The 12122-nt window shown below is 36.3% G+C and overlaps 1 protein-coding gene across 6 annotated transcripts in view; it reads left to right on the top strand.

The window, feature by feature from the left end:
* Positions 1–11362, top strand: part of LOC106111688 — a 108826-nt gene extending 97464 nt beyond the window's left edge. For 4 of the 6 annotated variants that reach the window (XM_013293832.1, XM_013293828.1, XM_013293831.1 and 1 more), the window contains 12 exons: positions 999–1131; positions 1289–2932; positions 4282–4599; positions 4942–5277; positions 5464–5616; positions 6527–6583; positions 6859–7322; positions 7702–7837; positions 7909–8016; positions 8215–8444; positions 8919–9046; positions 9798–11362. In XM_013293832.1, coding sequence (XP_013149286.1) covers positions 999–1131; positions 1289–2932; positions 4282–4599; positions 4942–5277; positions 5464–5616; positions 6527–6583; positions 6859–7322; positions 7702–7837; positions 7909–8016; positions 8215–8444; positions 8919–9046; positions 9798–9985 — 3895 coding nt within the window. In that variant the 3' untranslated portion in view covers positions 9986–11362. The remainder of the gene's footprint in view (positions 1–998; positions 1132–1288; positions 2933–4281; positions 4600–4941; positions 5278–5463; positions 5617–6526; positions 6584–6858; positions 7323–7701; positions 7838–7908; positions 8017–8214; positions 8445–8918; positions 9047–9797) is intronic. The other 2 variants (XM_013293833.1, XM_013293834.1) reach the window with 2 other exon arrangements.
* Positions 11363–12122: the final 760 nt, after the last annotated feature.

Genomic DNA, 12122 nt, shown 5'->3' with positions numbered 1-12122 from the left:
AATGTAATCTTCAAGGGCATTGTTTTAAAACAATGTTTTCATCTACTAAACTGTAGAGCGTAGATTTCAGCTTAAAGTCGCTTTGTAATTTCTTCCGTCATAAATCAAGCTAACTGATCTCGTAAGTAAACCAAGTTAAGTTAATTCGCTATACCTAATATACAAACTTTCTCTAAATAATTTTATAAATTACACGCTCTTTTACAAAAAAATCTTATTCTATTAATAGATATTGTGACAACCCTAACAGCTTATCTCTTGTGAATTTCGCCTATACTACGATTATATCGGAATACGCGCATTTCCGTAAAGTTGACATTCGCCTTGAGCCGGCGGTGAACGAACGCTTCCCCAATCCGTGAACCTGTTCAAACAAATACACCAATGCCACTTTCCTTTTTTACATAACAAGCTATTTTGGTTAAAACGTATCAAGGCCGTTTAAACTTTTTGGTTATAGATGGCGTTAGTGTAAAAATTGTCACGATTTTTTTAGCTATTACAGAAATATAACTTGAATAAGCTGGGTGTAGGAAGTATATTGTTCACACAAATCTAAAAATATAAACTTATTTTGTTGCCAGAAACGAGACTCATAGTAATAAAATCCGCTTACTAAATGTAAACACGATCAGTCATACTGGCCCACACCTGTATATTTCCTAAGTCTGGGCAAGGCTGCTCCCTTTAGCTCAACAGATTTTTCAAAGTGTAAACACTGGGCGTGCGGTCTTCCGCGGCCACAGATAGCCACGTGAGTCAAGTCCAGGCTCGCGGTGACGCAATGCTGACATTACTATCCCCTGCTAATTATATCGCAGCTCTTTACGTATTGTGACTCAACGGATAGATGATATATATATTTGACGTGATTAGTTTAGATTTTACAACATTCACATCCAGATAAAAGTATCCTGATTTAATCATCACTATTGATGTATTTTATCTAGCATATAAGACCATTTAGCAAATAGTAAGTTATTACTATTTGTTTTCAGAGCGGGTCGCAGAAGGCGGAATCCACTGGCGTTGTACACGGAGGACGACGGTCACGACCTCAGCGATCTTGGTATCGGTACCTCCAGCACCAAGAGCAGCCTCAGCGAGGACTGCGACACTCACAGTCTCGCTGTAAGGACTCCTCAACTATTTAACTATTCACAGATACAAAGAACCTTGTATGTAACAAGGTTCTTTGCACTCTTCGATACTCGTTTTTCTCTTTGATACTCGAAGTAAAGATTGTGATTGTAGGTTTTATAACAAAAGTTTAAACTTATGTTTTCAGAGCGATGGCATGGACCTCGATAAAAACCACTCGGACGTGGATACTATGTCCAATTGCGGTAACAACCGCAAGTTCGGTTCGAGTGCCAACGAATACGACACCTGCACGACAACCACGATCAGCTCGCCCGAGCCCGAGGAGTACACGTATGAAGGCGCTATCGAGGGCTACAAATCCAGAATTATTTCACAGACGAACAGCAGTATGGTTAAAACGGTCGTCAATAATAATTGTAAAGAAAAATCTCCTGAAAAATCTAACGGAGATTTTAATAGAATCAGAACTTCCGTTAATAACAAAATAGAAGAAAAACTGTCCTCCTTAAAACAAGAACGAATTATTGATATGAAGAATAATAACAAGAAAGATTTACCAAAAGTGGACATCCACAAGCGTAGAGAACAATTCGAAAGAGAAAACTCACAAGAATTACAATTGAATAAGCCAAAATTACCTGAAATTACTAATAAAAAATCAATTAAAGATAGGCTTTCAAGCTTAGAAAAGTTCACAGAAGAAATACATATACAAAAGTCACCAAGTGACCTGACTAAGTTGCCATCTGAAGTAAAACCGTTGAAAGAACGATTATCGTCATTAGAAAAAATAAAGACATCGGAACCTGAGAAATTCAAGAGATTATCCAACGGAGAGTTGAATACGACAAAGTCTCTAAAAGAACGCTTGAATAGCCTCAAATCTCAAGTTTCAGAGGAAGAAATTAGAGTCGCAAAATCTGACGTAAAACAAGTTTCTATGAGTTTAAAGGAACGGCTTTCTTGCCTCGATGCTGCCAAAAATAAGGAAATTCCTAAATTATCGGTCGAAGAGGAGATAGTCAATAATGAAAATAGTGACATTAAAACTTGTGATAATTTTAAAGAAAAATCGCCCGAGGCGTCTTTAACGTGTAGTTTGTCTGGCATAGAAAGTCAAATGCAGAGCTTCTGTAGGTCTCTCGACAGTTTAGATATAAACGGTCAGTCTTCGCCTAACTCGTTCGAAAGAGTGCAGAGCCTCGAGGACTTCGACAGTGTCGAAATGCAAAACAACACCGTCCCTAGTGACATCGAGACAGAAGACAGTGGGATACATACCGCCAGGGATTCGTGCGCGCCGCCGGACGACATAGCGGATCTCACTCAAGTAGCTTCTCCCATCGGAGAACCTATGGCTGAGGTGTCTGAATACGAATCTTCTAATGAAGACAATATGATCGGATTAGAATCGACTAAAATGGAAGAATGTCACCTTAAAAATATTAAATCCGAATTGACAGTAGAAAATGATACTAGGGTGGAAGAAGCTGACGAACAAGATAAAACTGAAAACACCGACAGTGGGAGCAACTACATTCAAGCGCTGTCTCAACCTGAAGAATTAAGTGTCACCGAAGATATCACAGAAATTCAACTTGACAAAGAAGATGAAGACACATTGAAAAGTTTAGAGAATCAAGACTCCAGTGTAAGTTTAAATGATCCCGTGTCTACCTCGGAAGGCGATACCGTGGTATTTCAGGGAAAAATGACTATACATTTAAACTTGGATGAAATATGCAACGGTCTAAACGCTGGTCAAGGGAACAATCTTAATATTAACGAAACTAACCTCTCTAATACTAACAGCAAAAGCATGCCAATGGTAACTGTCTCTAACATATCTACTACTACTAACATTTCACCAAAGAATTCCATTAAAACGCTAAAATTAACTAACAATAATCAAACGCTTACTGATAAAGTAGAACCATTAACATCACCTATTCATCAAAGCTCAGATCAAGGTCTCAGCGAGTCTGTTTCACCAGTCCTTACAACTAACCACGTTGCAGAACAAAGTGAGAACATTAGCACAAACAATGACACAAATTCCACACCCAGTAATACTCAAGACTCCAATCCTTTTTGGCGTAAACGTACCAAACGCTGCCTAGAGCCTAATAGAAGGAAAACTATTCTATTTATTAATAACAAGTCTTCAGTAAACGCTACTAGCGACCAATGCCAAAAGTAATAAAAGCCTAAAAGACTTTGATATGATTATATTCCTATTCTATTTCTCATAATTGCGTGACGCAAGTGAGATGAGAAAAGATGACATAGGCAATAATTTTTCTAGAACTTTTATGATCTCTTTTGTCTAAACCAGTCTTCCACTGATCACGTTTTATCTATATGTTTAGAGTCACTCTAGTTGTACTAATTCGTGTCATTTGTTCCATATGTCGTTTACATCACATAATTCGTTGTGCTAAAACATTAATAATTAATTGACCATATAAAATAATCATTTGTAATCGTAGTAAAAACAGGGTTTTATAGCCTTCATAAAAATCGAATTTTAGATCGTATTTCGCATCCATTAGTAATGTTCTCGAACGTGATATTTGTAAAATCATTATCGAAAATATATGTTGCACTGTTACGTTTGGGTTTTATTTAAACCATTTGTTAATTATCCTCTAACATAATATTGAACATTTTACTATTCTTAGGTGAATCGTGCTATTGAGTTACGATAATATTATCTATGCGAGGCATATCTTAATCAAACATGGCCATATCTTGTGATTGTGGCTTAGTAGGCTCAGTCTGTTACGAACGCTTACTGTGATGTTCTCATATTTAAATTTCATCTTAAGATTTTTTCATTAGGATCTTACGTCAGCTTTTGGTGATGGGTTAACTCGAGGTAAGGTCAGTTTGTGGTGCAGAATCTTAACATTTATATTCATTTTTCGCTGCATTTTGAGTTGCATAGCTAATATTTTAATCCTGCTTGATGCATGCATCTTTATATTTGTAAGAATTACTAATTTTCTCTTCCTTTAGATTTCTTTTCTTACTTTGATTCGTTGCAAAATTTTTACTATCCAAATAGCTTATAGTTTTAAGAAAAACAGTTAACATTGTTATATTTTAGCTTTGTTCTAAAATATTCTCGTTTTTAATGAACTTATGTATGTTAACTTTACAATTGACAATTTCCAGGTAATTGATGCTTTAGAATTAGCATTTAAAGAACTTGATTCAGAAGACAGTGCAGCAAGTGATAGCAAAATGGATGAAGAAATAAAAACAGAAGAAAACAAGATCGAAGGGAAATCTAAACAGGATTTACTTGATTTTGATATAGAAAAAGTGTCGGTGACGCCGTTATATGAAAATATAGATATATTCTACCAAAATACTGTAGATGCCACAAGTGCGTTCCCATTAGACTTGCCAACTAATGTTCTGGAACCTCCTAAAGAGAAGCCTCCTCCACCACCCACAGAAGAAACTACGGAAGATGAACTTCTTGGAAATGTATGTACTTTTTAATAATAATGATAATAATGATCATTTTTAATTTTTAACACGTGCAATGCTATCATTTTCATAAACTGTCATAGGAGCTGATGGCATTGAATGTGTTAAAACTCTTATTTTACGATATTGAGTAATATATCCGGAAGCTAATTCTGAGATTTATCGAACACAAATATTCCAAATATTTGCAACTAGTATCTGTGCGTAATTTCTTACCTGACAAGCAATATTTGATAACCGATAAGCTGATAATGACTAATAACTTATTTCAATGTTGTAAATTATAAAACAAATCAATACATTTAGTGCTTTTAAGGTTTAACATTTCCCTAATTTTAGGGTAATTTCAAACACACAAGTTCCGCTCGTCGTATCAAGAAGGAAATCCGGAACAAACGAACTTCTTTCCTCGGTATAGAAGGTCAAGTTGATGATAGTTATTTAGACGCTGATCTGACTTTAGCCCCACGTCCTGATATCACATCATTCTTGCAAGAGGAGACTAAAATCGAGAAGTTGCTATACAAGAAGACTTTATCTCATGATATGGACGCTAAGTTGAGAGACAGCAGGGATTCAGGAGTGGATATAGATAGGGGTCCATCAGCTGAAGCTTGGTATAAAGGACACTCTTCACCCGAGACTTCTAATCCACACAGCAGACAAAATAGTGAGGTAAAATACACTTATTTTTAAACAATGTGCATATATCAATATTCTTAATGGTACAAGAGCTTTAGTCTCTTTTTTCTTTAGTCTCCTTCGAGCAATTTAGCATTTTCTTCAAGACTAGCCTAATATTAATGCTACCATGTCAATCGTAGTTTCTTTTTCAATACATATTCTTAAATTGTTTTTCAGCCTTACACCCATGTTACTGTAACTTCAGACGAAGAAGAGACAGCAAAGAAAACGGAAAACTTCACTGAAGATTTAACAACTAAACTTAATACACTGACCACAGATAATGAAACAAAAATAGAAAGTTTGGATAAAAAATTACAACAACAACAGGTGAGAATAAACTGAACTGTTTTAAGGAAGTTTTAGTTTTAAATCTCACATATGGTGGCGCTAGTTACAAGGAGTGCCCCAAGGTAGCATCTTTGGCCCTTAATTATTCTGTTTCAATTTTATTGCACCTTCAGTTCGTTTTGTTGAAAACGTTTACTTGAAGAGTTTCGCGTTTTATTTTGTTTTATATAAATCCTTTTTAGTTATTGTAAATTTTAAATGAATGGTATGAATAATCTTTTATGTTATATTAGTACTTTGGAATTATAATTGTAGGTTCGTAATTATGTTTTGATTATCATAATAAAATAGTCGAATAATGTTATATTATTTAAGGGATATTGTATATATTCTGGTGTCGGGAGTTTCCCCATCAATTGTTTTGAATGGTTTTGTATGCAGCAGTATTTTTTTAGTTATTACTTTTAGTATTTCAATTGTTTATTTTTTAATAACTGTTTTGTATTGCTTAATACAAAATCGATTAACTTGGTTTCGGTTAATGTTATATACTCAACTGCTAAAATAACCCCGCACCGCTTTTTAATACTTTCGATTACGTCTGATTTGATTTTTATATTGTTAAGTTTGAAAAGTGATTTATAGAAAGTAGTCTAAAGCTTGTACGCATCTGTAGTATTTCCTTGCAATAAAATTATTTATATCACAGTATGATAATGACTTTTATTTGCTCCTATTTCATTCACAAAACAATGCATGGCTAAATCTATAACCACTTCATATAAAACATTATAATTGCAATTATTTTTAATACGTTTGCATTACTTTTTCAACACAAATAATGCTTTTTATAATATGTGTGACGTTTTAATAAATTAATGCTCCGTCATCATCCGCCATTTTGTGTAAATAACATTAAACAAGATGGCCGCCGTGGCGTGCATTGCAGGCGGCCGGCACTAACGAGGACTGGCCTGACGGGCACTTTGATGATTCTCATACCAAGGTGACTGACATGTTTTACGCTAAACATATAAGCATTTAACTATCATCCACAAATAATGTAAATAACTATAAATAAACTAAACATAAATTATTTTCGGATGTTAGTTTAATTAGTGACAATTTTCGGTATAAAACCCAACTAATTTCACAACTGAATACTGTCCTACCATTTCATCATACATTAAACCACGCAGCTTGTTGCACGTAACTCTATTGCTACTAAAAAAAAATGACCAGCTAAAACAGAATAACATACTAATGTGAACCTACCAATAGGAAGTCCTGCGATTCGAAAGGGAACTACTACAACTAGAGCAAGAAGAATTAAGAAGACAGAGGGAGAATCTACTCAGAGATCAGAATAGAATAATCCAAAAGTCAGTACAGGATATATCGAGTGTCACGAACACTACAGATAAGACACCAGTCGGCAGAATAAAAAAAGCTAACCAAAACTATAGGCATTCGATGCCAAATCTATTGTTGAACGAAAACTACACTCCAGCACCATTAACGAAGGTTCCAGAAAGATCTGTTTACGATGAGACCATGAAACGGAAGCCATTCGTGTCAGAAGAACATATTCAGAGTCACTTCGGTGTGGAGGAGAGTAGGAAAGTTCTGTATGAGGACAAGGGGAAGTTTCCTGAGAGGAGGGTCGCGACCAGCGTTCCACGGCAACCAGTATTGCCTCCAAAACCGAGGAGCAGAGAGTCTATTGAAAGGGAAATTACCATGAGGTTTGTAAATCAAATTATCTATCTAAATCAAATGTATAATTTAACAATTTTTTGCCATAAGTGTAAAGTAGTAAGCTGATGTACCAGATTTTAATTATTTAAAAAGGAAGTCGCTAAGTGTAGAATTCTCTGAATAATTTAGTATTGAACAAGTATGGATGTTTCACAAGACTTGATATAACTGTTTCACAACATGTCGTCGATCTTAACATCGTCTTTTGTTTTTAGTTTTTAAAAATACTGAAAAGTATGATAAAGTGATTGATTGTCATTTGTCAATGTAAATAGCAGATCTTTCAGATATCATAATCTTATCTAACTCAAATATGACGTCATATCTTCGTAAGACAACACGTATATGAATCTTCTTTTGTTCTAGGAGCAGCCGCGTTCCTTCAGCTGTCGAATACGTTAACGTACAAATGAGGCATAAACCGACACCCAACGGCATTAACGGCAATTTAAACGGCAACAGCAATGGACAATACCACCCTATGACGAGACATACGTTACAGGTACGTAGCAGTTTCTCCCAGTCAACGTGACGTCATAATTTGTGTTTTTTTATGTTATTTGTGTTGTGTAGGCACTGAGCGCGGCGCCGACACCGAAGCTGATATCCAATAAGGAGTGGCTGCAGGCGCGGAGCAGACAGCCCGCCAACTATAACTATAACCAGCACTGGCTCATACAAGTAAGTAAATACATAACAAAACATGAGCGTGATCTATACTGATGAGTAGCGCCATCTATTGATCACGGTTATAAAAGAAATATTGTTTTGAATTTAACTGACACGATCATTTGTTTGATTACTTAAGCACTTTTTGTGTACATTTCTGATATTAAATAATAATAGTTTTTTTAAATATCTCCGTATTATCAATTCCAGGAAGCAGAACATCGTCGGATAGAAGAGCACAAGAATAAGATGCGTGCTAACCAGCGCCACTCTTACCATGACGGTCACAGCGTGCCCCATAATGTGCCCCACGTGACCCACAGTCAGCCCATCTTGCCCCAAACCCAACCCTACATGCCCCCGAGCAAGCACGCGCAACACAACGGCACACAAAATGCAATTTACAATTCCAATCAAACACGACATTTGCAAACTACAAGGTAAAATACAATCCAAAATAATTGAATAACATATCGAAAACATACGTTAACTTTTTCATACTTTATAGACCACCTGTGCCTGAGAAAAGTTTAAAAGTCCAAACGGCATCGAGGATGTTTAGGCAAAATATGAGCGTGAGCGACTTGTTGCATTCAGTAGAAAGCTTTGTAGATAGCCTCCGCTCCATCTATAGATAGTAGATAGTAGCAAATGTGACGAAACCTTAGTGTGGGCGTCTCCAAAGGAGTGGGGGGAATCGTAGCTACACCTACCTACATCAACTAGCGACGCCTATTTCTCAGTAATATATCACAAACCATGCTTTGAATATCGGTGTTATGCTAAAAAAATCTATTATATTTCAGTTTCATAATGTTTAGTAGTTTCCCAGCCACTTACAAACATCTTTTGCTAGACATTTTTGTAGGTAATTTATGTTATAAAAGAGTTTAATGAGATATTAATGGATTCAGCCAACAACAGCTGCCGCCCGACTTCCGGGGCGTGCGGGAGGGCCGCGAGGGCAGGGAGGGCAGGGACGACAAGCATGTCCTCAGCGTTAGCGGCAAGAGGAAGTGCTCCCACTGCGGAGAGGAACTCGGTAAGTTAGAGTAATACAATCGAATACTATTTAACACATCAGAATTTGCAGATGCATTGCCTACCTTCCTTCAGTCATTATTCCTGATATAACGTTGCTTTCATACTAAATTAAGAGAGACACTTACTTTTTTATTTATTTATATTCACTGGGGTCTTTGTCACGAAGCGGAGATAACGCCCCATAAGACTAAAATAACAAAACTCAGTTATCTAACTTAAACACCATTCCGGCCTCGTCCGTAGACACGGCCGGAATAGCGTTTGAGTGACCGACATTACATAAAAGTGTCTTTTTTATTTAGCAGCTTATGTTATTACGCCTTGTTTATTTTATTTAATTTACTTTCATTACTGCTGCTTTATCCTATTGCAGCAACTGCATTATTTCATTTTTTTTGTTTTTATTCTTTATGCTTTCATTTTTTTATTCTCTTTTTCACACCTTGTTCACACTTGGCCAGTAGCTTTCAATTTCTGTTTTTCATTACTGTCCAAGTAATGAAGGACAAGTAATCCAAGCGCTAGCTTAAAAACTTAAAAAAAGTATAAGTTGTCTAAAACTATTATTTAATTGATACTGTCGCTTTAAACTCAGAGCAACACTCGTCAGGACTTGGATGTGCGCAAATCATCCTTCTAATGACATTGACAGCTGTCAGCTAGGGACGTGACGTTTATGCCGATAATCTAGAGTTGCGCCAATTCTACAGCACGGTACTAACTAGTTATTAACCCGTGTGTATCGGTAGGTCGCGGCGCAGCCATGATAATCGAGTCTCTATCTCTTTGCTACCACGTGTGGTGCTTCTCGTGCGCGGTGTGCGGCGCGCGGCTCGGCGACGGCCGCAACGGCGCCGACGTGCGCGTGCGCGCCTCGCGTCTGCACTGCCACCACTGCTACTCCGCTGATGATGGCTCCAAGTACTCCTGCGTCTGACTCCTCGCACCACACTACGGAAATTACAAGCCACTGGAATTCAATAAAAGGCTCCAATTCAATTTGTCACATCTCACTTTGAATTAATTTGACACTTTACGATTGTCCAATTTCTAAAATAATCTAGACTTATTCAATTATTAAATACTATTAATCCGTTAATGTTGTAACCACTAACATTTTCAAACTACCCCACGTGTATACCCACGAAGACTAAACTACGGTAGTTTTAATATTTCATTGTAATACTTAATTAACAATATTAAATGTGATTTCTAATATAAATGTTAAGATTAGTTTTCGGAAAGGACTTTATGTAAACGGTAAATAATATTTTGTTGACTCCACCTTACTATATAATGTGTTCAATTAATATACCGTAATATTACGTAATTGGACAATATTCAAATATACTAAAAAAAGTTAATTTTTAATATAAAATGTTACTAAGATCTAAATAATGAATATAATTACTATATTTTTGAGAGAATTTATATTACTACGTATCTTAAAAGGGAAGAATATTTCTAGGTTCCGTCTATTCCGAGCTAGGTATATAACCTGGAAGTAACCCTCGATGACGTCATAGACGTGACGTCAGCACCCCCGCACCAAAACGTCAGTGAGACTCAGCGAGTACTGAGTCCACCAATGCACGCTTTTGTACCAAATCACCGTGAAACATTTTCATAAAATTGAGTTTCATAAAACTCAACGAGTATCGTAAAACTCATGAGTGTCGCGAAACTTACGAGTATCGTGGAACTCATGAGTTTTGTGATATTGTAATTATTATTCCGTAGAGATATGAAAATTATTGTTTTTTTATTGATTAGCACTGAAATTGCATTATCACTTGATTTTAATGATTTTGTTTACTTAAAAGTTCTGTTAGATAAAGTTTAGGAACATCTAATCTTTTTAAATAATTATTTTTTCTAAGTTACACTTTTAGTTCAACAGCTATCTTGTAGTTCGAATTGCGAACGTTATTGTGTGACTTATTTTAATTCATACAATTCATACACTCCACATCGTGCCATGCCGTAGTTCCCTTGGAAATTCACTTAATAACACAATAGTTTTAAAATCAGTGATTAACGTTGCGAGGTTATTATAAGATGTTTTTGTATAATTCTGTAAATAATATATTTATGTTATTAGTGTGTGTTATTGTAAGCTTTAATAGTATACGTTAGTGTAACATTAATCCAAATATTGTTTTGTCTAATTTTTGTATAGTTTTTGTATACCGTGTCCCCCGCGCCCCGCGCCCCCGCCGGCCCCGCGTCGTCTGTAATTATGTTAATTTTTGAACAATTTGTACATTATCTGTGGCAGATCTAAACTGTATATCAATAAATAAATATTACACAATATTTTTGTTTCATTTTATAATGAGAAATCCGAATTTAAGTGACATAATGTCACAAATGCTCCTAAAGTGGTAAAAAAGGACAGCAATATGATAGAAAAGAGAGGTATGTAATAGTTCTTTTTTAGAACATAACTAAAGTAGCAAACGAGCAAGCGGCCGCTGCCCATAAACATTCGCAATTGCAAATGCGTTGCCTACCCTTAATTGACGAAGGAGGACACGCAGATAAAGAGGATATTTCCCCCTCCTATGCGTCTCCTCCACCGTCAAATCCACTTTTCCTTCCCATCCTTTCCTCTTAAAAAAATGGTGGAAAGGGAAAGGAACTAAACTAGGCCTCCGGCACCACACTCATCAGACTGTACGCGGAATAGCTTCCACTTCACGCCTGTTTTCTGTGTGGTCGTGGTATTGCACCGGGCGAGCCGGCCCATTCGTGCGAAGATGTTAAAGCGGGCTCTACCACTGTAAAAAATTAAATTAAGTCTAATATAAAAGTAAAAATTCTGGCCTCTCTACACAGAGTGACTTGATTAGCCGCTAGCAGAATCTACGAAATATTCCAAAAAGTATAAGAATTTATACGTGACTTATCGAATATCGTTTTCATACATTTTTGACTTTTCAATCAGCGATAGCATCATCAACTTGCCCTTATCCCTTATGGAGGGTCGGCACAGTGTACTGCTCTTCCATATATCTCTATCAGCCATCATATCTAAATCCACTCCTTTCTTAAGCATATCCTCTTTCACACAA

The sequence above is a fragment of the Papilio polytes genome, unplaced genomic scaffold, assembly GCF_000836215.1.
Source record: "Papilio polytes unplaced genomic scaffold, Ppol_1.0 DF824157.1, whole genome shotgun sequence".
NCBI lineage: Eukaryota > Metazoa > Arthropoda > Insecta > Lepidoptera > Papilionidae > Papilio > Papilio polytes.
This window is presented reverse-complemented; position numbering and strand designations above follow the sequence as displayed.